A 22,009-nucleotide genomic window follows, 5' to 3' on the forward strand; every position below is an offset into this window, starting at 1 on the left:
TCTTTATTTTCTGGGATCCCTTAATTCCACGCTAGCAACTAATTTGATTATTCTTATTGATTATTCTACTGGTTGTAACAAACTCTGTAGAAATGAGGTGTTTCGTGTGCAGGAGTTCTCAATGCATACAGCCCCCCAGATTTTACTAGTAAAGCTAGGGAATCCTTACCACTCCCAGTTTCCAATCACTGAAGTGGTGGAGAAAGGCTTTTCTTACAGTGATAGTGTGTGTATCTCCATTATTAGAAAATAGGGCATAGTTGGGAGCCCTCTTACTGAGATCCCTGGATGTTTTTCCCAGATGTCAGTAAGAGTGCAGGAGCCTACACCTAATTCTGGTTCAGATTTGACACTACAGTATCTGGTTGGGTGGGAGCTTGTGTGAACCTTCTCTTTGATCAGTGTTGGTTTCATATATTGTTTTTGGAAGGTCCACTAATTCTAAATGCAAAGTAGTCCCATCCTAGGCCCTTGGTTCAGCACATCATCTATACTTTTCAGGGGTTAAGGGAATACTTCTTTCCCACTTGGTTTGGAAGTGAGGATGAATGTTCATATCTCCAAAGAAACAGAACTCATCCAGTTTGGTTGAGTACAACACACACAGTCCTATCATTCCAAGCCTAAAATGCTGTTTTTGGACTTCTTTAGGTGAAGAAGAAAGTGTATCCATTTTAGTATTGCTTACTTTCTTGTCATGATTATGGTGGTGCAAAACACGTTACTTTATGTCTACAGGTTGGGATCTAGTCAAAAGTATGTATATATATATATATGACATTGCAGTCCAGTAGTCTTAGCCATGACCCTTTAATTTCAACCCTGAGTTGTGGAACCTTGGCTATCTTGTTGGATCTGACCAATAATGATGATTAATTATGTTCTGTTCTACCCTTGATAAAGGAACTAGGTTCCAGGTGAAGAGCATACTTGTTCTGGATATAGTATGGTTCCCTCACTTGTGTGCCACTTTTATCTTGGTTCACCACTGTTCTGTACAGATGCTTTCTGTATGAATCATGCCCCCACCAACCTCTCCACCTACTCAGTGTGGGATTTTACCACATATGGTATGTTTTGGAAGTTACATTTGCCTAAAGTGAAAAATGTATTTTCAGTAATACCTACCTCTGCAGACATTCTTCTGCCCTGTCTCTGCACAAAGAGCCAGTGTAAGTCTCAAAAAAGTGATTACATTATCTAAGTGAGGTGCTTACCTACAGTAACATAATAGAGAGTGCATTGATGAGGGTGGAGAAATTTGCAAATTACATATTGCTAAGGGCATTTAAATAGGGTATAAAAGACTGGAGCAAGCAATAAGAAAATCAGACCAATGCTAAGATAGACAAAGAAGAAAACCCAGTGGTCAGAGAATAGCTATACTGTCAGCAGAAGTAACTATAATTGAAGGTTCATCTATAAAACTGTTTAAAATACAAAAACAAGGAGTTGTGTTCACTACATATTCAAGCTCACTTACACTCAAGTACAGGTCAAAGTCATTCTTTTCAAAACGTTGTGTGGCCCAAAAGAATTAATATATTTTCCAAATACATACTTTAGAGCACAAAATGTATATATATCTGTTACTAGAATAAAATTTCCCCAGACTAATTTATCTGGCTTTTAAATTAAGCCATAAATACATTGAAGAATTACATTAGATATTAATGGAATAAGTACAATAAATACATTGTTTCTACTCAAAGAAACTATGGCAAGCATTATTCTTGTGAGTGTATATATCAAATAGTGGTAATGAAACTTTGTAAAGGAGGATCAGCTCTTCTATTGGTCATGACATGTCTTATCAGTCATACAAGATTGCTTAAAATAAACTCAAAAGTCAGAGACTGGAGAAGCTTTGTTGGTAGATTAAACTAATTCTTGGATATTTCAGCAGATATTCAGGAATATAAAAATTTCATGTTTTATATTCTTGCTTGTGTTGTGTTTGCTTGTAATTGGGTGAAGTGAGAAATCAGAACTCTGATGCATTGTTGACATAGAAAAATGGAAATTTAAACTTCTTTAAATGTCTTTTTTGAAATTAATAAGGTTTAACAGTAGAAATAAGATTAGGAAGCATCTCAGAATCTGCTCTTTTGGCTTTTGTTATTTAGCAATATCTGCTATCAAGCATACTTTATTAACTGTCTGCTGTTCTAAATAACTAGGCAACACTTTTACTAAACAATTTTTGTAACAATTCTAAAGTTCCAGTTTTTATACTACATTACTTAATTAAAATAACGTTTGTTTGGATGTTGATTGATATTTTAATACTTTTTTTAATTTATAGCTGGTAAAAATACTGTGTTTATGTATTAATTTTACTCTGGTTTTCTTGGCAGGGACATAGCAGCAAGGAATGTACTTGTAGCAGCTGTTGACTGTGTAAAGCTAGCAGATTTTGGCTTATCTCGATTGGTTGATTCTCAGTCTTACTATAAGGCCTCTAAAGGAAAGCTTCCTATCAAGTGGATGGCTCCAGAATCCATCAACTTCAGGCGTTTCACCACAGCCAGCGATGTGTGGATGTTTGGTAAGGACATATAGAAAATTTGGTTTATTTTAAAATAGCTGTGTGACTAGACGAGGGGGGAAAAAACAAAAAAAAAGTATATGAGCATTTAGAAAATTGTGACCATATACTCTGAATTAAACATTTGCACATTTTTAATTAATTTTTTATTTTTATCTTTGGAAATTATAATGACACTTAAAGTTGCAAAATTTTTGAGCTTCATTTCTAGAATGGTAAAATTACACACAAGTTTGCATCATTGTAAGTATAGCTATAATAAAGTCTTTATTAAGCTCTTTATTATGAGCTTAAGATTCTGTTTTTTTTTACGTGAGTTAACCTTATGGTGGTAAGGTGCTACAAACTGGTTGTCTTCCCTCTGTTCAGTAACTGAGAAATAGGGAAGTCAGCAGATAGCTTTAGTTGCTGTGCCATAAATACAAAATAAAAATACTTTTTTTGATAATATCTTTTTCAAAAACATGCTATATCTTGTAGAATATGTATGAGAATATAAACATTCTTTACCCATTTCATTAAATTGAAATAATTTTCATTCTAATTTTAACCATGGAAACTGTGTCATGTATGTGGGTATACCTTTCCAGAGTTACTAAAGCCTGTTAAAACTAATTTGATGAGCAGCTAGAAATCTTAGAATGTTTATTAAAGGGACAAATATATTTTTTCAATAAAAATGGCGGAATATTAACCTTTGTCTTTTGAGTTTCCTGTGTTATGTCCTATTCATTAAAAATAAAGTATCCACTTGTAATATATTTGTAGAACTGTTATTTGACAGCATTATTGTGAAGGCAGTTGTGTGTTAGATAGTAGTATGTATTGTTTTCATGAAGATTTTTTACTCTTTCATAAAAATAAAGCTGTTTCCTGATGGAGCACTACTAGCTTAGTTTATTGCAGATCAAAGTTTTTATGCAATCATTAGATACATTTGCAACCATCAAATGACAGCTTTATATGGGAGTGAGAGAGAAAGAGTACCATTTTGTATTAGAAATGAAGAAAGAGTACCATTTTGTATTAGAAATGAAGAAAAAGTGCCATTTGTTAGTTCATTATATAAGTTCCAGTACTGTTACAAGTGAAAGGGTTTATATTTCGTTTCATCATAAGAGATTGTTACTGAAAGAGTTACCCACACACATACACCTATTAATCAGGGGAAAATCATCAAAGTTTAGGGTTTGTATGATCCCAGAAAATACTTGAATATTTTTAACTTATCATTTGTATCTTTTAACGCATTTGAATTTTGTGAAACTGAGAATGGAATAAAAACTAAACATATCTTTAAACGAGTCCATTGTGTGTTATTTTTGTTTTCTGTATGTTTATTATTTAAAAAAAAAACACTAATGTTAGAAGTTTTTCATACTTGGTGAGGGGGTATATCATCTGCTAATTAATGGAAGTAGTCACTCTTGTTTTACAAGTAATACAGTGGAGATCACTTAAGTTGAACTGCTTGAATCAGAGAAATCTTTGAATTAAGAGAAACTCAGATCAACTAAATGCTTAACAAAAAAATAAAGGAAGGTAACTCTGTATCTATTCAATTATTTATTTCTTCTGCTCATATTCCTTGTCTTGAAAAGTAACCATGTTGTTTGTTTTCATGAAAATTCAGTGCAAAACAGTATTTCAGAATGAAATCTACTTTGGAAATTATAAGCCACCTCCACAAACTTGGGACTTGTCATTTTAATATTGCATTGTGTGATAACAAAGAGCATTGTGACTGACTTAGGAAAGATGATTCAGCTCACAAAACGTACTGCTTGTATGCAGGAAGCTCATCAGTATTTCTAATATGGGATGGTTGGCATTAAAGAGCCTAGTAAAAGGTTTAAAAAAAAACAAAACATTCCACACTTATCAAGTGAAGCTCGCCTGCTATTACAACAGGCATCCTTTTAGCTCAGAACTCTTTAGGAACCAGTAATGTAAATCTAGTAACAAACTCTCTTAGTGTTACTGAGACAAGAAGGAATACAGTTGTACCAAATACTAATGCACTGACTTTGAGTTTAACTAATTTGAACAGTTTCTTTGGAAATGCTGCAGATTGCTTATATTTGCAGTTTTATGGACCCTAAAATAATCATAAGCCATTACAATTTTCACTTGTAAAAATATTTTTGATATTTTCAAGCTGATATTTCTGAACAGTTAAATTGCTAAGAAGTATAGTTGTGCAGAATCTGGAATGGCATACCTTGATTTTCTTGTTGTATAGCTCCATATTTGTCTGCACAACATCTCAAATAAATTTCTTTTGATACTGGATACCTCTTTGTATATATCATTTGTTGTAGTCTTGGCTTCAGACATCCACATCTTTCAAAGGAACTCAAACAGCAGACCAGTCATAAAATTTTAGATGTTGGGACCTGTGGACTCCATAAACTGCACAATACCTTTCAAGCGGGATGTATTGTAGAGGTTGGAATGTGGAGGACGTAATTTCCAGCACCTACATTCTTTCATATGATTCTTCTACAAGATAACCAGGCTGTAAAAATATAACAGACTATGCTTTGCTTCATGTGAAGTTCTGCCAACACAAGTTGGTATTAACTTTTTTGTTTGCTGTAAATTTAAATAAAATAGCAAGTCCAAAATATGTTGTTGTTTTTTAAAATTATATTTTTATAGTTTTTATATTATGTTTACAACAAGTACTTGTGGTACTTGTCAAAGTTAATCTTGTGGAATATTATTTTTATAAAATATAATTTAAAATTATTAATGATTTCATTGTTCTATCATCACTTAATAATTATAAATATGTGATGATCACTAATAGAAATTGGAATTTCATATTGATTATTTTTGTTTTAATTTGAATAGTTCAGTTTAATTTGTTATGCTTAGATGTATGGAGGATGTGGAGCAAACAGAGAAAGTTATACAACTCCTTCCCTATATTGAGTCCTACAGTACTATTGTAAAAACTAAAAAAGTTGATTAACACACCTGCAGATCTTTATGGTGTTGTTAAGAAGGCAACCAAACATCCCCTTGTGATTACTAAGCTATATGTTTTCATCACAGTATCAAGGGAAGTCCAACATTTTTTTGAAAGTTTATCAGACTGATACACCAGTGATTATATTCACTTGAATTGTTAATCAAGAGTGTCTTGCAGAAAGTCCTAAGACTGGAAGTAATGAATAAAACAATCACTTTGGCAGTTTTGTCACATTTGGAAATTGACATGAAGGGAATTCATATTAATGGTTCAAAAGTGGAGGTTGATTTTTTTTGGCAGATAAATTCTTAAAGTTAGGAAACCTGAGACAACAAAAGTTTGAGTTTAGAATGGACTGTAAACCTTTCTACTGTCTCTGCCATACAAGTTTATGGAGAAGTCTGCAATTACTTTTCCACTTGTGAGATCTTTCTCTTGGATGGATCCAAAGCAGATGACCAAGCAGTCAGAGAAAGCACCAGGTACACTGAAATTGAAATGAACATTAAAAAGTCATAGAAGAAACAGCAATTACTAGAATTTCATGATGAAATTATTGCTGGAGACTAGATTGTTTTCCTGGAATCTGAAATGGCAAAAGACCAAGTAGGCAAACCATCTCACCTTGCAGAGGAGGAAAAGTTGTTCAAATAGCTGCTGATTCATTCTCATGGACAAGCCACTACTGAGCATGGGCTCTCAAAAAAAAAAAAAAAAAAGAGAGAGAGAGAAAACCATGGAGAACCTAGCTAAACAGTCTGTCAAAGTACAAGTGATCATCAATAATGTACAATAGGTTGGAGGAGTAAAAAAGTATTAATCACCAAGAAACTTTTGTTCTCAGCTTCTTCAACCAGGTCCAAGTAAAATATCTCTAGAGGAAGAAAAGGAGGAAGTTGATGGGAAGTAAATGGAAAGAAATTCTAGCAGAATTAGATCAATTGAAATGAAAGAGAGCAAGATTGGCTGAAGACATAGACAGCTTCCAACCTACTGCTAATAAGTTAACTGTTCAGAGTGAACAACAAAGTCAGCTTACTTTGTTGTCTCAGTCAAGTACTTTGAGAATAAAAGCAGGAAGAAAAGGAACAAATTACTTTTCTTGAAAATGAAGTTTACCAGAAATCTTACTACTCAATTAAAATAGTGTTACTTACTGTTAAAATTTTAAGTAAAAAGATTTCTTTAAACTTTGTATTTCATTTAATGTCAAGGTTACTACTATTAAGTTTTATTTTGACTTATGTGTTAGATTCCTAATATCCTAGATTTGATACATTACTATTTTTAGTTAGTTAACTGTATGTAATTTGAGAATTAGTGTAAATGTACTGTTGCAATAACAACCTTATTGGTGTTGTGCCAGTGATGTTGCCTTTAGTAGCTGGTTTTTGAAATGAGTATTCAGTGTCTCAGTTTATTCAGGTATGAGTTTGTAATAAACAATCTATGTATTAACTTCTATTTTTGATGTCCTGTGAATCAAAGTTTGAAAATGTTGTACATAGTTGTTTAGATTACTGTAAATGTTCTTAGTTTTCAGGTGAGTTTAGCCTGAAATACAAGCTGTTAATCTTGGTAAAAGTTTGCCAGAGCTAAATATCGTATTTTTTCTTATTAGTTTGAATACTTTCTTAACAACATTACAAAAATTGTATGCAGAGAAGTATCTTCAAATCTACTTGTTTTTCCTGTTAAGTGAAAAAACTATGACTGAATGTTTTAAGTTTAGATTTCTTTGTCCAGTGAAATCAAGGATTTAATGTGATTTAAAGGTTTGTGTATCTTCTCTCAGGTGTGTGCATGTGGGAAATTTTGATGATGGGTATTAAACCATTCCAAGGAGTCAAAAATAATGATGTGATTGGTCGGATAGAAAATGGGGAACGACTCCCTCTCCCTCCAAACTGTCCACCACGACTTTACAGTCTTATGTCTCAGTGCTGGTCATATGAGCCGTCAAAGCGACCTAGTTTCCAAAAGGTTAAACAGGTTTTAAGGTAAGTTGTTAAATATGAGACTGGAATACAAGCTATATTTAAAAGTTTACAAAAGACATTTGTCTGCACGTTTCTCTTTATCTTTGTGTGTGGTTAATAGAATATGTAATCATGCATATTATTTTCACTTTGTTGGAACGTAAAATAATGCAAGCTTTAGTATAGTTTGTTCAGTTCATATTTAAGCTTTGTATCTTTACTGGCTAATAAATCTGTTTTATCTTGTATTTGTAAAACTATAGTTAACAACATCCATCATTACAAAACAAACATTTGTAGTATATGTATAAAAGACAACTCCACTAACATAGCTGCTAGTAAAAACAGCACTATCAACACAGCCTTTGGTTGATAGTTTCAGTTTTTTATATCTACTAAGTCTTGTGGCAGAAAAGAAATGTGCATTTGGTAATAACTTTGTATAGAGCTAAAACAACCAAATTATTAGTCTGTACTCTGTACAGAGTTTAGAATAACTACTCAATATGTTGTTAAAATAGCATACTTTTATTCAGTATTGTTTACAAGTGTTAAAAAATGTTAGTATCCTATAAAGAGTTAGGACAGTGAACTTGCTCAATACCTTGTACAGAGTTAGGACAGTCCCCTTCTTATTCAGTGAATGTTTAGGACAATGCACTTAATCAGCACCTTGTACATAATTAAGATTGTCCAGTTCTTAGTTAGTGCCTTATAAAGATTTTAAAAGATCCACTTGTTATTCAGTATTTGTGCAGAATGAAAACAGCTCACTTTCTTGTTTCAGTGAAATTTTAGAAGAGGAACAAAGGCAGCAGGAGGAGACTATGAGGAGAGAGAATCGAAGAGTGCAGGCCATGTCATGGGGTGAGAAGGATTACAATAATTTATGGATTATAGATGTGTAGGTTGTATAGAATTTAAAAATTATAGTGTTATGTGATAAGATCAGCATATTTTATAAAATTGTCATAACTAGAATTATGCAAAAAGAAATAACATTTTATGTTTTGGCATAGTAATTCTGCTGAAACATGTAGCTTTTGTGTTCATATCTTTCTAGAAAATTAGAAATTACATTTTTATATTTCTATGTTAGAAGAAGGGTTATTTTTAGCATATATTTTACCCTGTTCATAAATGACCTTTCTTTTTTGTAATACAATTTTCAAACACAAACCATAACACTAAACTTTAAAAACACATGAAAAAAAATATTTAGTAGAATGAATTTTTTATTCAGTGCACATTATTTCTGGAGTGAAAAATAACATTTTACAACTTGTTTACATATTGTTACAAAACTTATAAAAGTTAGATATGTTGAGTACTACATTATAAAAACAAACTTGCTTTAATTCATTCAGATTTTGTAAATTTATCTAGCTGTTTACTTTAAGCTTTGTGTTACTTTGTTCTTCCTTTTCCATTTAATAGAGCATATCTATGCTGTCACAGTCACTGATTCACACATCAGTTCTTGCAATCATATCTTGATTTGGGTCATAGCTTGTTCAAGCACATTAGATATTTGCAATATGAACCAGAGCCAGATATTTGACTCACCCACTTTTGCTACTTTTTAATAAGTAATGTTAAGATAAGCATATTCATAAAGATTTGTTCTGTTATTAGATACATAATTAATGGTTACGGTTATTTTAATAAAAGATAGATTACTTGTCAAATTTAAGATATTTTCCTCACTCCCTTAGGCTCTTCAGGATCTGATGAACCTCCTCCTAAGGTATGTTTGTGTGTGAATTCTGAACTCTGAGGGAAATCTTTTAACCTAAAGTATTGTACCTATGGACATTTCAAGTTCTAGTTTCATTCTCTAAAGTATTGTTGGTTGTTATATATGTATAAGTTAAAGGTACGAGTGAAAATGTTTTATGATCACGTTCATGGTTATGAATGAAGTAATACAATTCTTCAGAACATTGGTTCTGACTTATACAAAACCTTTATCTTTCACAGATTTAAATTATTGTATAATCTAAAATTTAAAGTTAATCGTAATTCTTTGGGGGTTGCTAAGTGCTTTAAAAGTTTGGGCTACGGCCCATTTTCAGCATTTCAGTATTCTATCAACCATGGTTTTCTATTCTAAATTTTCAAGGCACCAACTGGGTATATTGAGCACTGTCAAGTAGGATTGGGGCATGGGCCCCATGTGCTAACATCTGGTGACACCTCTACTTAACTCAAAGATACTTGAGCCTTCAGGATTGTCAGAATAGAAAAATTACCCATTCTATGGTACAGTCATTGAGGAAAAGTTAGATTTCTGTGTTAGGATAGTGTGTAACATACCAGATATTTAATGTTTAAGCAATAAACAAGGTGTGTTAGGGTAACCTTTAATAAGGCAGGTATCCACTGTTTAAACAATGAACTAGATGTGTTATAATGATCTGTAATAAGCTAGATATTTAATGTTTAAGCAATGAAAAAGATATGTGAAGCTTATTTCAACATGTTGTCATTCTAGCCCTCAAGACTGCCAGTTGACAGAAATGATGATTCTACCCCTCCACCGCCCATATCCGTCGCTCCTTCTACATACATTGTAGCTCAGAATCCAGATATTCTTGCTCAACTGATGAAAGAAAACATACACAGTATTCCACCTGCATGGTCTTACGTGGCCCCAGCATCTCCAGCCAACACATTTACGGTACAGAGTTCCCCAAAGTCCAGCAGGAGGGGAAGTGTGGCAGCTGTACAGGTCGGGATCCAGCCATTGTTAACACTGGTATTTTAATGGTGAAGGGGCTCTTTTTGCTTGGGTTAACACACTTGTCACTACAGAGACTAATCAGTTGAATCCTGATAAATGTATACTTCTCAAACATGTGTGATGAAATATGTTACAAATACCTTATTTTTCAATAAAGTTTAACATTAAATTGATTCAAATACCACCGTTTTTGTAAAGTTTGATACAAATTATCTTTTACAACTCCCATTTACTTTCTGTAGATGTTTCAGAGTAAGAGTGAGAATGTTAATAAATTGTAAAAGATATATTTGTGTGTAACAATTTTTGAAATGTTTTGGCATTTGTTAGTGGTTTCAAACCATATTTTGTAAAGTTTTGTAATTATTTCCTGGTATAATATTGAATATGCCAGTCAAAAACCTGGAAAAGATTTAGAATTAGACCTTTTAGATTCTGTTTATTCATTGACACAGTTAACATATATAAAATTATTTTATTTTATTTTTTTCTGAATGTACAGAAAAAACAAATTGAAGAAAAGATAGGTTTTGGAAAGTAAATCTTTGACCAATACTGCCAGAACAAAATCAGCTAATAAATGTTTCAAAAAAACTCTTAAATACTTGAAAAATATTGCTTCAAGCAGTGGCTATCACTCCATTACAAATTCATTACTTTAGAATATTACACTAAAGAAAATTGGCATCCTTAACACAGTTCTTTGCTCTTTGAGTGAAATAACAGCTGCTTAATCTTGCTCTATTGCTTATATGTATGTAAATGAAAAATAATATAATAAATGAGTGTTAAAAGGTGCATGGGCTCTGCTTTAAATGTTTGCTTTGTCATTCCTACCTATCATATTTTGCTTTCCTCAAGATCATGTGCATGGACTAAGCTTGTCTAGTGTAGATACCAGTATTTACTGAAGGCTGATTTTATTGATCTGACAGGTGAACCTTCCTTTCTTGTTTTTTCTTTTTAATGGATTGTTGAATAAAGATTTTTTGTTTATTTCTTTTTTAGTGTACCAGATTTCTCCATTTGGGTAAGTTATAACAAGCAGATTTTGCAGAGTTGAAAAGTATTTGTTTTCAGAATTAAACTTACAGTTAATCATCACACTTACCTTGATTTGTCTGCCTGCTGCAATAATATTTTGTAAATAGATAAGTATGAAAAAAGCATTTTTGCTTTTTTTTTTTTTTAAACTGAATGATCATTTATGAGTTGTTTGCATGAATGGTAAGCTAAACTAATTCAGTCAATTTATTGTGATGTGCATGATGAAGCTCTGCTTATTTGATGTAGATAAGTTGAAAAGTACAGTGATTAAATATCTTTTATAGATAAATTTGCTGCATTAACTACCTCAGTCTGGCTGGAACACTGTGTCTAAAAAACCCTTGTTCAGTTTAGTATTGTCCTGACCACCATTTCCCCACTTAAGTTGAAAAAACAAGGAGGTTTGAGGCTGAGTAAAATATTACTCATGGAATGCATTATGGAAAATAATTGAAATGCTACCTTTTGTTACTTGCTGTAACAATCTAAAATGAACATGCCACTACAATTAAGGTTCAACAATAAAAAGACAATTTATTCACAATAACAATACTTAGAAATAAATTCAACACTTACCAAAAAATATGGTTAACAAATGAGTGCCTAGCCAGGACTTCATAACACTATTAATGAACAATTTATCATAAATATTAGTAAATCACTAATGCAATAAAAAAAATATATATCACATAGTTAGAAAGCCAGAAAAATTTTGAGAAGTAAAAGAATGTCTACTTTACTTTTTGCATCTTCTTAGTCAACATTATGTGGTGCATTATTTAATTAAATAAAAATTAAATTCATTACTATCATTATTATAAAAAATTAGGGTTAACTCACTTTGACAATTGACATAAAGAAAAAAGATTTATGAAGTATTTCCTGTTTTTCATGTTTATTCTGTATGTATAACTATAAAAGTAACTAAAGTGTAAAAAATAAGGATCCTTTTAGGTTAGTTAAGATTAGATTATGTAAAGTAAATAATAATAAAAATGTTTCACAAGGCACGTGAACAGTTTGTGGGTAATGTAACTTTTTAGTGTAATATGAGCTGCACATTACCTTGGTGATGTACAACTGATAATGGTGCAGATAGTAGTTACACAGTTAAAAGGTTAATAAAACAATATAATTTAATTATATATACATCTTAAAAGTTAGAGCGACTTAGAATAAATGAATGTAGTTTCATCCTACAATTTTGAAGTCTTTCTAGAAAAAAAATGGGCAATTTAAATTTATTTTTGTGTTTTGTTGGTCAAATTGACCAGTTCTGCTTTGAGATCAGGTGGAGAAAATAACAAATAAACTATAAAATTTAACTTAAAAGAAAAATTTGAAATGCATTTAGGAGGTTTTAAGGATTACACAAAGTAAATTTAAGATTTTTGAGATGAAAAAAGTATCTTTAGTTTTAAATTTAAATTTAAAAAGCTTGTGGCAAGTACAAAGTACTCATGTTCAGTCAGATCAACCAAGATAATATTGAGAGTGTTAAAGCAAAATTTATAGCTAAACTAAATGGTAAAAAGAAGTAATAAATGAACAGTAAATATCTCAACAATCATGGGAAAAAAATGAATTTTCTCTTTCACAGTACATTGTTCTTTAGTGAGCATAAGAACTTGAAATACATACAGTAAGTTCAGTAAGCTTATGATGATAACCAATAATACAACTGGTTATGTTATATGTGGTGCTTGTGTAATAACATAACTACCAAACTTGCTTAACATATGTATATAAGATGAAGACATGAAAGAGCAACTACTATTTTATAACATTTTGTAATTAATAGCATGCTTTATTAATTACCTGTAGTTTGAGTTATCACTCTAGTAGAAATGTAAAAATAATGTTTTATTTTTCTTGGTCATAACTGAAAGATAGTTTTATTTTCAAAATAAGTAGGTCTAAGGCAGTTCTTTAATTTATCAGAGTTCATGAAAAGGTACCCAACTCTCAAGCTCATTTGTAATATTCAGGGTGTTCCATAAACCTGGTTTTGTAGATTCCAGGAATGGTACTTTGAGCAAATCTTGTGAATATTTTCATTTGTTTGCTGAACCAAATATTTTCAGCCACCTTTTATATAATTCTAGTGTCATTTATAATACTTATAAGGTTTATTTATGAAACTAAAACACTAAAGGTATTCAGTAATAAATATTTTTAACTTGGTGATTGATCTTTTCTCTCTGACTGCTCATTGATTCCAATTTTCACTTCAGGACCTAGATAAAGAAGAACAACCACCAATGAATGAGGTTGAACAACAGTTCCTTGAAATGAAGATACAGAAGCAACGTAAGGAATCACAGGAAGATTCTCGTTGGCTGGTAGAAGAAGAAAGTCACTTTGTTCCTGCCGTTGTAAGTAAATGTCTAATTATATTACAGCAATTGAAGAGATTCCATAAACCTTGGAGCATTTTAATCTTAAATATCTAGTGTTAACATTAAAGAGTAATCATTGGTACCCACAGAATGATTACATACCCAACAGGATGGACAGAGTTAGGAGGATACAATCTCTAAAGATTTTATTATGTACAGTCCTTATTTAAAAACTTTTACTTCTGTTTACAAAGTGTATAATTTGTAGTGGTCTCATTTTCTATTGTGTAAGAATATACATTTTTAGCACAAAAAACTTCTTTTGCTTTATACCTTTTTATGGTATGATTTAAGCAAAAGCTTTTCAGTATCAATAGTTCATTCAGCATTAACCTAAAAATTATATTTTCTCTTTTTTTCATGTTTGTTTGTTAGAAATTGTGATATAATAATTATTTTCATGAGTAATAATCTCATTTTGAGTGTTCCATAAATTATTTTTGTTATTTGATCCAAAATTCAAATGTTTCTTTGAATTGAAGAACAGTGTTAAATATTCTGTCCTGTATTATAGCAGCAACCTCTGATACAGACCAAAAAAAGGTCATCCTGTAGTGACAGGTCATTAGGATCAGACTCTGACAGTCTAGACATTGAAAGAGTGCCAGGATCACCAGTATCTGTTGGTCACAATCAACAAACCACCCCACAAGGTGAGTGAAGCAGCAGTTCTTAATGTAGTTTGCAGTATCACACTCAACAAACCACCCCACAAGGTGAGTGAAGCAGCAGTTCTTGTAGTCTGCAGTATCACACTCAACAAACCACCCCATAACGTGAGTGAGGCAGCAGTTCTTGTAGTCTGCAGTATCACACTCAACAAACCACCCCATAACGTGAGTGAGGCAGCAGTTCTTGTAGTCTGCAGTATCACACTCAACAAACCACCCCACAAGGTGAGTGAGGCAGCAGTTCTTGTAGTTTGCAGTATCACACTCAACAAACCACCCCATAACGTGAGTGAGGCAGCAGTTCTTGTAGTCTGCAGTATCACACTCAACAAACCACCCCATAACGTGAGTGAGGCAGCAGTTCTTGTAGTCTGCAGTATTCCAAGAGATGAGCCACACAGAATCTGTCAGATTATATGCTTATTATTAAATAAACTTCAAAATTTTGATTTGCTGTTAAATATGCAATGTTTCATTCCTCCAGAAGAAACACTATGTGAAGAGAAAGTTAAAAATGTATTTACTTTTTGTTTTTGTAATAGAATCTGCAGAAGATTTTGTTAGCTTGTCTCTTCATAACAGTATTTACCCTCTAGAATATAAGTTATTGAAAAATAAATTACTCTTTAAGAACATGGTGTGAAAGTACTTCAGTAATTGTTAGGTGATTCTGTTTATTTTATCATTTTGTTATTCTATTCAGCATGAAATATTTAAGGTGTTGGAACTAAAATGTTTTGATTTTTTCTTGTTATTTTGTGTAATGACACTGAGTTTGTAACTGGAGTTGTCTTGATTGTAATGACTTGTTAATTACTCACAGAGTTGTTTTAAAGTATGTTTTGCAGTTAGATGACTGAAAATGTCACTGATTTTTATTTTGGTGTGGAGATATATCTGCTCTTTGTTAAATCATTTGAAGATGATTAGTGGTATTTTGTATAATATTGTAGTAGAAAAACTACAAAATGAATGAAAGTATTCTGTCTGAATGTTTTTGTTTTGTTTTTTTACATCTTTTTCAGAAATTTCTAGTTTAGGTCATTCCAGATTGTCTAATGGAACAACAGAACCTTTGCCATCCACAACATCAGTAAAAGTGAGTTCTGTCAATATACTTTATTATCTGATCATATTCATAATGTTGTAGGTAATGTTGTGTTTTTTCATCTGTTTTAGGAGAATGTTTTACTTTCTCACTGTGAAAACTGTCAGTAGCTCAGTGATAAACCTTCTACTAAAAAGAGTTTGTTTCAATACTTATGGTGGGCACAGCACAGATTACCCACTGCTTAGCTTTGTGTGTAAAAACAGACAAGCATACAAACTCTTTGTATTTTCTCAGTATTTAAATATTTTACTGTCCTTATGAAAATGGCAATATGATTTTACCTAATGAATAATGATTATTGTGGGTCTACTGCCATAGCCAGCCTGGTATGGCCAGGTGGTTAGGACACATATAATCTAAGCATCATGGGTTTGAATCCCTGTTAGGAGCTTGCCTTTTCAGTCATTGGGGCATTATAATATGATGGTCAGTCACATTATTCATTGATAACAGTAGCTCAAGAGTTGGTGGCAGGTGGTGATGGCTAGATGTCTTCCAACTAATCTTATACTGCTAAATTATGGATGGCTAGCAAAGATAGCCCTTGTGTAGCTTTGCACAAAATTTGAAAAACAAACAGTCATATCGTATCCTTTATTGTGACTTGTTTGCTGGTGTAGGATGTGTTTTTAATATGCAGTTAGATGCAGCAATGAAAGAAAAAAAAAACAGTTTCAATGCAAACAAAACATAATAAGGCATTTGGCATTAGAAGAAAGTTTCTGAAAAATAAGTAGTTATTTCTAAGATATACCAAACTAGCAACTAGCAGATTAACAAGAGAAAATTGACTAGGTTTTCTTAATATAGGAAGAAGCTAAGCCTGTAGAACCAGGCCCCACAGCAGATCTGGACAGGACTGGAGATAAAGTTTATGAGTGCACAACTAATGTTGTTCGTGCAGTGATGCAGCTTTCTCAAGGTGTTCAGCGTGGCAAAGCTTCAGAGTACTTGGATCTAGTAAAGGTTAGACATTTTGTTTACTGTTACTTGGTGCTTTGTGTCTTTTGATTAATATTATACGCAATACACACAGGAAGTAAAATATTGTGTCAGTGTTTATAATTATATATGTACCCATTGATAACAATCCCAAAACTGAAAGAACACCAATGGGGATATTGTAGTTTTATTGTGGATACAAGCATTTCTCAGGTACACATATACTAATTAAAATAGTGTTAAAAACACACAAGCAGAGCACATACAGAAATTACAAATATTGAGAGATGGTAAATTTATTCATGGTACAAGACATTGTCACAATGCACCAGTATTTTCTTTGTTAGGCTTTCCATTGACCATTACGTAGTGTTTTCATTGCTGTTGTACAGCTTATTAATATATTATTATAGAATATTGTTTCAAATGTATTGCATTACTCTTCAAATTTCAACCAAGTTGTATGCTCATCTTTTTATATAGTCTCAAGACTTTTTATGCTGGAACTTTGTGTAGATGAAGCTATTGTTTTGAGTATTTCATCAGCTTCTTTATCATTAACATATTGTTTCACCACATTTACTGTATAATTAAAATCATTATTTTGATCAAAGGAGAATTACTACCCATTGATTATTTCATGAGGAAATGCCTTTATGGAACGAAACTTTCCTGTACTTGTGAACATATGTGGTGCCATCAGTTTCGAATAGACTGTCACCATCATTAGTTAATATGCAGCCGCAAACTTATACTGATCCTCTACTGTATCACTCTAGATGATGCACATTGACTGTGATATCATTATTCTCTCTTTTTGTTTTGTAAAGCAAATTGTTGTTGATTTTTGTGAAACAGTTTGAACTTTAATTCATCCATGTAAAGCATGCATCTCTTCTTTTCATATTCCAGTGTGTGTGATGTGATATCTATTTCAACTTTCTCTTGAGTTGGTTACCTATTTTGTTAGAAATGATTTCCAGATTTGAACAATTACACCTCCACTGAAACCATTTCATACTAATTTGTATCTTACTATTCTTGAGGTAACATTCACATACACATTTTCTATCTTAACTCCTCCTAAAATGATAGTTTCAGTTTCACTTACCATCTTCAGAACAGACTCTACTGCTTCTACTGAAACATAAAATGATGCCAAAAATTTTTACCTGGAGTAAACATGACCAACTAAAACTTTGATAATGGCATGTTTTTCATGAAGAATTTTAATTCTGAGGATCATGAGTAGAATCACATTACTATTACTAGGCATAGTATTTTTATAAATTTCATACTGGTGTGGTATTTTATGAAGAAACCAGTTACACTGAAGATTATCAACCTGTAACTGTACTCTGGTTCAGCTCAATTTTACCCAATAAAAGGGTAATATAATGTGGAACATTCCCACATTATTTGCCTCTTTATACTATTTTTCCACACAGTTTCTGTAATAATATTCTATACTGTATATTTGTATATTAAGAAGGAAAAAACAAAAGCAAGGTTTCTCTTTCACGTGGAACTATAGTTTTATACTTATGAACATGAGTCATGTGTGCAACTATATTTATTCATTGTATGTTAAAGTATTTTTTTATTGTAATGTACTCATATTGGAGGATACATAAAATGGAAGCAAAACAACAATGATTTGTTAATACATTTATTGAAAAATATTTAAAACTGAACAATGATTTCCACACAAACTGTTTAAGACGTATTTCATAAAGGCTTGGTACTTTCACTCAGGCTATTTTTAGCTTAACATTTACAGATTACAGTTTCGGTTTTTTTGAGATCCATGTAATAAATGTCAGTTTTTTGTCAATATTTCATGAAAAAATGAAATGTGATATCTTTCTGTTATGTATCATATTCTGATAATTGCAATGTTTAATCAAAAAAATGCATAAAGAACACTGGATCAAATGATGTTGGATTGTGCCTCGTTGTTCATAAATCTAGTTATTAACTATTATACAATATTGATTCTAGTGTAGTTGAAATTCAGAAGATTGCAAAGACTGTTAATAGTGTTTTTTTCTATAATAGAACTGTAAATCATGTTACGGGATGTAAATGCACAAATTTTAATTCAAGTTAACTAGCAATGTTTTAACATTTTTATGGTATTATAAAAATTTCAAATTACAAACATATATGTATACGAAGTAGATGTAGAGCTAATTTTATTGTTAATTCACTTGTTGCTTTACATGAGTACATTTTAAATTATCCTAAATAATTAATTAACCTTAAACTCTCATAATAACACATGGTTGGTGCTTTTTAGCATGTGGGGCTTGAACTTCGAAGTTTATTAGCCAGTGTGGATGAGCTAATTCCTCAATTCCCTGTGGATTCTCACAAAGAGGTAATTAAGCATTAAAGGAAAAGTAAATTAACCAGTAGTGTGTTTAAAACAACAACTGTGGGAAATATATTCACATGTTATATATATTACATATACTTATATGTAAGTACTGTATTTAAGACATGATAATTAGGGATAATGGCTATCACTTTTATATAAGTACTCATGTTTCAGCACGGTATCCAGAAAAAATAGCTATCACTTTTGCATAAATACCTCTATTTAAAACATAATAATTAGGTAAACTAGCTTTTATGTAAGTCCCCATATTAAAAACATGGCATCTTGGGACTTTTATATAAGAACCTGTATTTAAAATATAATAACTGTGGAAAATAGGTGTCATTTTTATGTAAGTACCTGTGTCAGGGTTTTATTACAGGGCTTGGAATCTTTACATTAGGCATCTGTGATTTGTTGGTGATAAATTCGAACAATAAACAGACAGCACACAATCCACTTATTTTAATATAATATATTCAAAACAAATGCATGTACAAAATTCTGTTCATTATAGAATATCACAGTGATGTTTAAAACTAAGTAATTCTCTTTTCTTCTGGTTCGCTCAGATTGATTCAGTTACTTTATAATCCAATTGACAAGGTGTATTGTTTTTTTGTACTTTGTTTTTTACTGTACCATCTCTGATAGATTTGCTTATGTTAATCTATGGGACACCACAGTTGTATCTTAAACTTTACATAATTGTCTCTTTTTATCACAGTCCACACAGATGGGTTCAGTTACTTTAGAATGCCTTTTAACAAGACAAATTACTCTCCTTGTCTCTATTTTACTGTGAAACAAATTTTAAAATACCTCCTGTAATGGTTAATCACTCGCATGCTTGCTAATTTCATACTTTCTCACCTTTTTCTGACTTTACTTTCATTTTGCTTTTATCTACTTTATTTCACTTGCACTCACTTGGTCACACATATTTGTATGTTTCTTACTGAGGCATCGAGCTTTCTATAAACTGTAAGCTATAATGTAAGTATAAGCTATAATGTAATAATACTCACTTAATGTACACACACTGTACAACTCTTAATGAGTTATGAAATGAAATTTGTCATAACTATTGTTTTTAAAATAATCAACTTTTCACACTTGTTATCAAAACTAAGTAATCATTAAACCTTAATTCACCAAACAATAACTCTTACAATAAATGGTCCTGTATATCAAACAACCTGTACTTAAAACATGATAACTAGGTAAACTAGCATTAACTTTTATATAATTATCTCAATTTAAAATATGGTAACATATATTTTATGTAAGTATTTGTATTTAAAACAGTAACTAAACTAAAGAAAATAGTTGTCATATACGTTTATATAAAATATGAAAACTAGGTAAACTAGCTTTCACCTAATGTAAGTACATGCACATAAAATATAATAACTAGACAAACTAACTTTCACATTTATGTAAGTACATGTATGTAAAATATAATAACTAGGTAAGATAGCTGTCACATTTATGTAAGTACATGTATATAAAATGTAATGACTGGGTAAGATAGCTTCACATTTATGTAAGTACATGTATATAAAATGTAATGACTGCGTAAGATAGCTTCACATTTATGTAAGTACATGTATGTAAAATATAATAACTAGACAAACTAAGTTTCACATTTATGTAAGTACATGTATGTAAAATATAATAACTAGACAAACTAACTTTCACATTTATGTAAGTACATGTATGTAAAATATAATAACTAGGTAAGATAGCTGTCACATTTATGTAAGTACATGTATATAAAATGTAATGACTAGGTAAGATAGCTGTCACATTTATGTAAGTACATGTATATAAAATGTAATGACTAGGTAAGATAGCTGTCACATTTATGTAAGTACATGTATATAAAATGTAATGACTAGGTAAGATAGCTGTCACATTTATGTAAGTACATGTATATAAAATGTAATGACTAGGTAAGATAGCTGTCACATTTATGTAAGTACATGTATATAAAATATAATGACTAGGGAAGATAGCTGTCACATTTATGTAAGTACATGTATATAAAATATAATGACTAGGTAAGATAGCTGTCACATTTATGTAAGTACATGTATATAAAATGTAATGACTAGGTAAGATAGCTGTCACATTTATGTAAGTATATGTATATAAAATGTAATGACTAGGTAAGATAGCTGTCACATTTATGTAAGTACATGTATATAAAATATAATGACTAGGTAAGATAGCTGTCACATTTATGTAAGTACATGTATATAAAATATAATGACTAGGTAAGATAGCTGTCACATTTATGTAAGTACATGTATATAAAATGTAATGACTAGGTAAGATAGCTGTCACATTTATGTAAGTACATGTATATAAAATGTAATGACTAGGTAAGATAGCTGTCACATTTATGTAAGTACATGTATATAAAATGTAATGACTAGGTAAGATAGCTGTCACATTTATGTAAGTACATGTATATAAAATGTAATGACTAGGTAAGATAGCTGTCACATTTATGTAAGTACATGTATATAAAATGTAATGACTAGGTAAGATAGCTGTCACATTTATGTAAGTACATGTATATAAAATGTAATGACTAGGTAAGATAGCTGTCACATTTATGTAAGTACATGTATATAAAATGTAATGACTAGGTAAGATAGCTGTCACATTTATGTAAGTACATGTATATAAAATATAATGACTAGGTAAGATAGCTGTCACATTTATGTAAGTACATGTATATAAAATGTAATGACTAGGTAAGATAGCTGTCACATTTATGTAAGTACATGTATATAAAATGTAATGACTAGGTAAGATAGCTGTCACATTTATGTAAGTACATGTATATAAAATGTAATGACTAGGTAAGATAGCTGTCACATTTATGTAAGTACATGTATATAAAATATAATGACTAGGTAAGATAGCTGTCACATTTATGTAAGTACATGTATATAAAATGTAATGACTAGGTAAGATAGCTGTCACATTTATGTAAGTACATGTATATAAAATGTAATGACTAGGTAAGATAGCTGTCACATTTATGTAAGTACATGTATATAAAATGTAATGACTAGGTAAGATAGCTGTCACATTTATGTAAGTACATGTATATAAAATGTAATGACTAGGTAAGATAGCTGTCACATTTATGTAAGTACATGTTTGTGTTTCCGTTGTACAAAATTCTAAGTAAAAGC

General features: G+C 31.2%; 1 protein-coding gene across 16 annotated transcripts in view; it reads left to right on the top strand.

Moving 5' to 3' along the window:
• Window positions 1-22,009, top strand: part of LOC143235393 (focal adhesion kinase 1-like) — a 122,275-nt gene that overhangs the window by 95,086 nt on the left and 5,180 nt on the right. For 10 of the 16 annotated variants that reach the window (XM_076473510.1, XM_076473512.1, XM_076473516.1 and 7 more), the window contains 10 exons: window positions 2,358-2,548; window positions 7,321-7,525; window positions 8,292-8,371; window positions 9,220-9,251; window positions 9,999-10,262; window positions 13,529-13,669; window positions 14,208-14,346; window positions 15,390-15,463; window positions 16,286-16,441; window positions 18,717-18,797. In XM_076473510.1, the coding sequence (XP_076329625.1) occupies window positions 2,358-2,548; window positions 7,321-7,525; window positions 8,292-8,371; window positions 9,220-9,251; window positions 9,999-10,262; window positions 13,529-13,669; window positions 14,208-14,346; window positions 15,390-15,463; window positions 16,286-16,441; window positions 18,717-18,797 (1,363 nt within the window). The remainder of the gene's footprint in view (window positions 1-2,357; window positions 2,549-7,320; window positions 7,526-8,291; window positions 8,372-9,219; window positions 9,252-9,998; window positions 10,263-13,528; window positions 13,670-14,207; window positions 14,347-15,389; window positions 15,464-16,285; window positions 16,442-18,716; window positions 18,798-22,009) is intronic. The other 6 variants (XM_076473519.1, XM_076473513.1, XM_076473514.1 and 3 more) reach the window with 4 other exon arrangements.

This window comes from Tachypleus tridentatus, chromosome 12 (assembly GCF_004210375.1).
Source record: "Tachypleus tridentatus isolate NWPU-2018 chromosome 12, ASM421037v1, whole genome shotgun sequence".
Classification (NCBI taxonomy): Eukaryota; Metazoa; Arthropoda; class Merostomata; order Xiphosura; family Limulidae; genus Tachypleus; species Tachypleus tridentatus.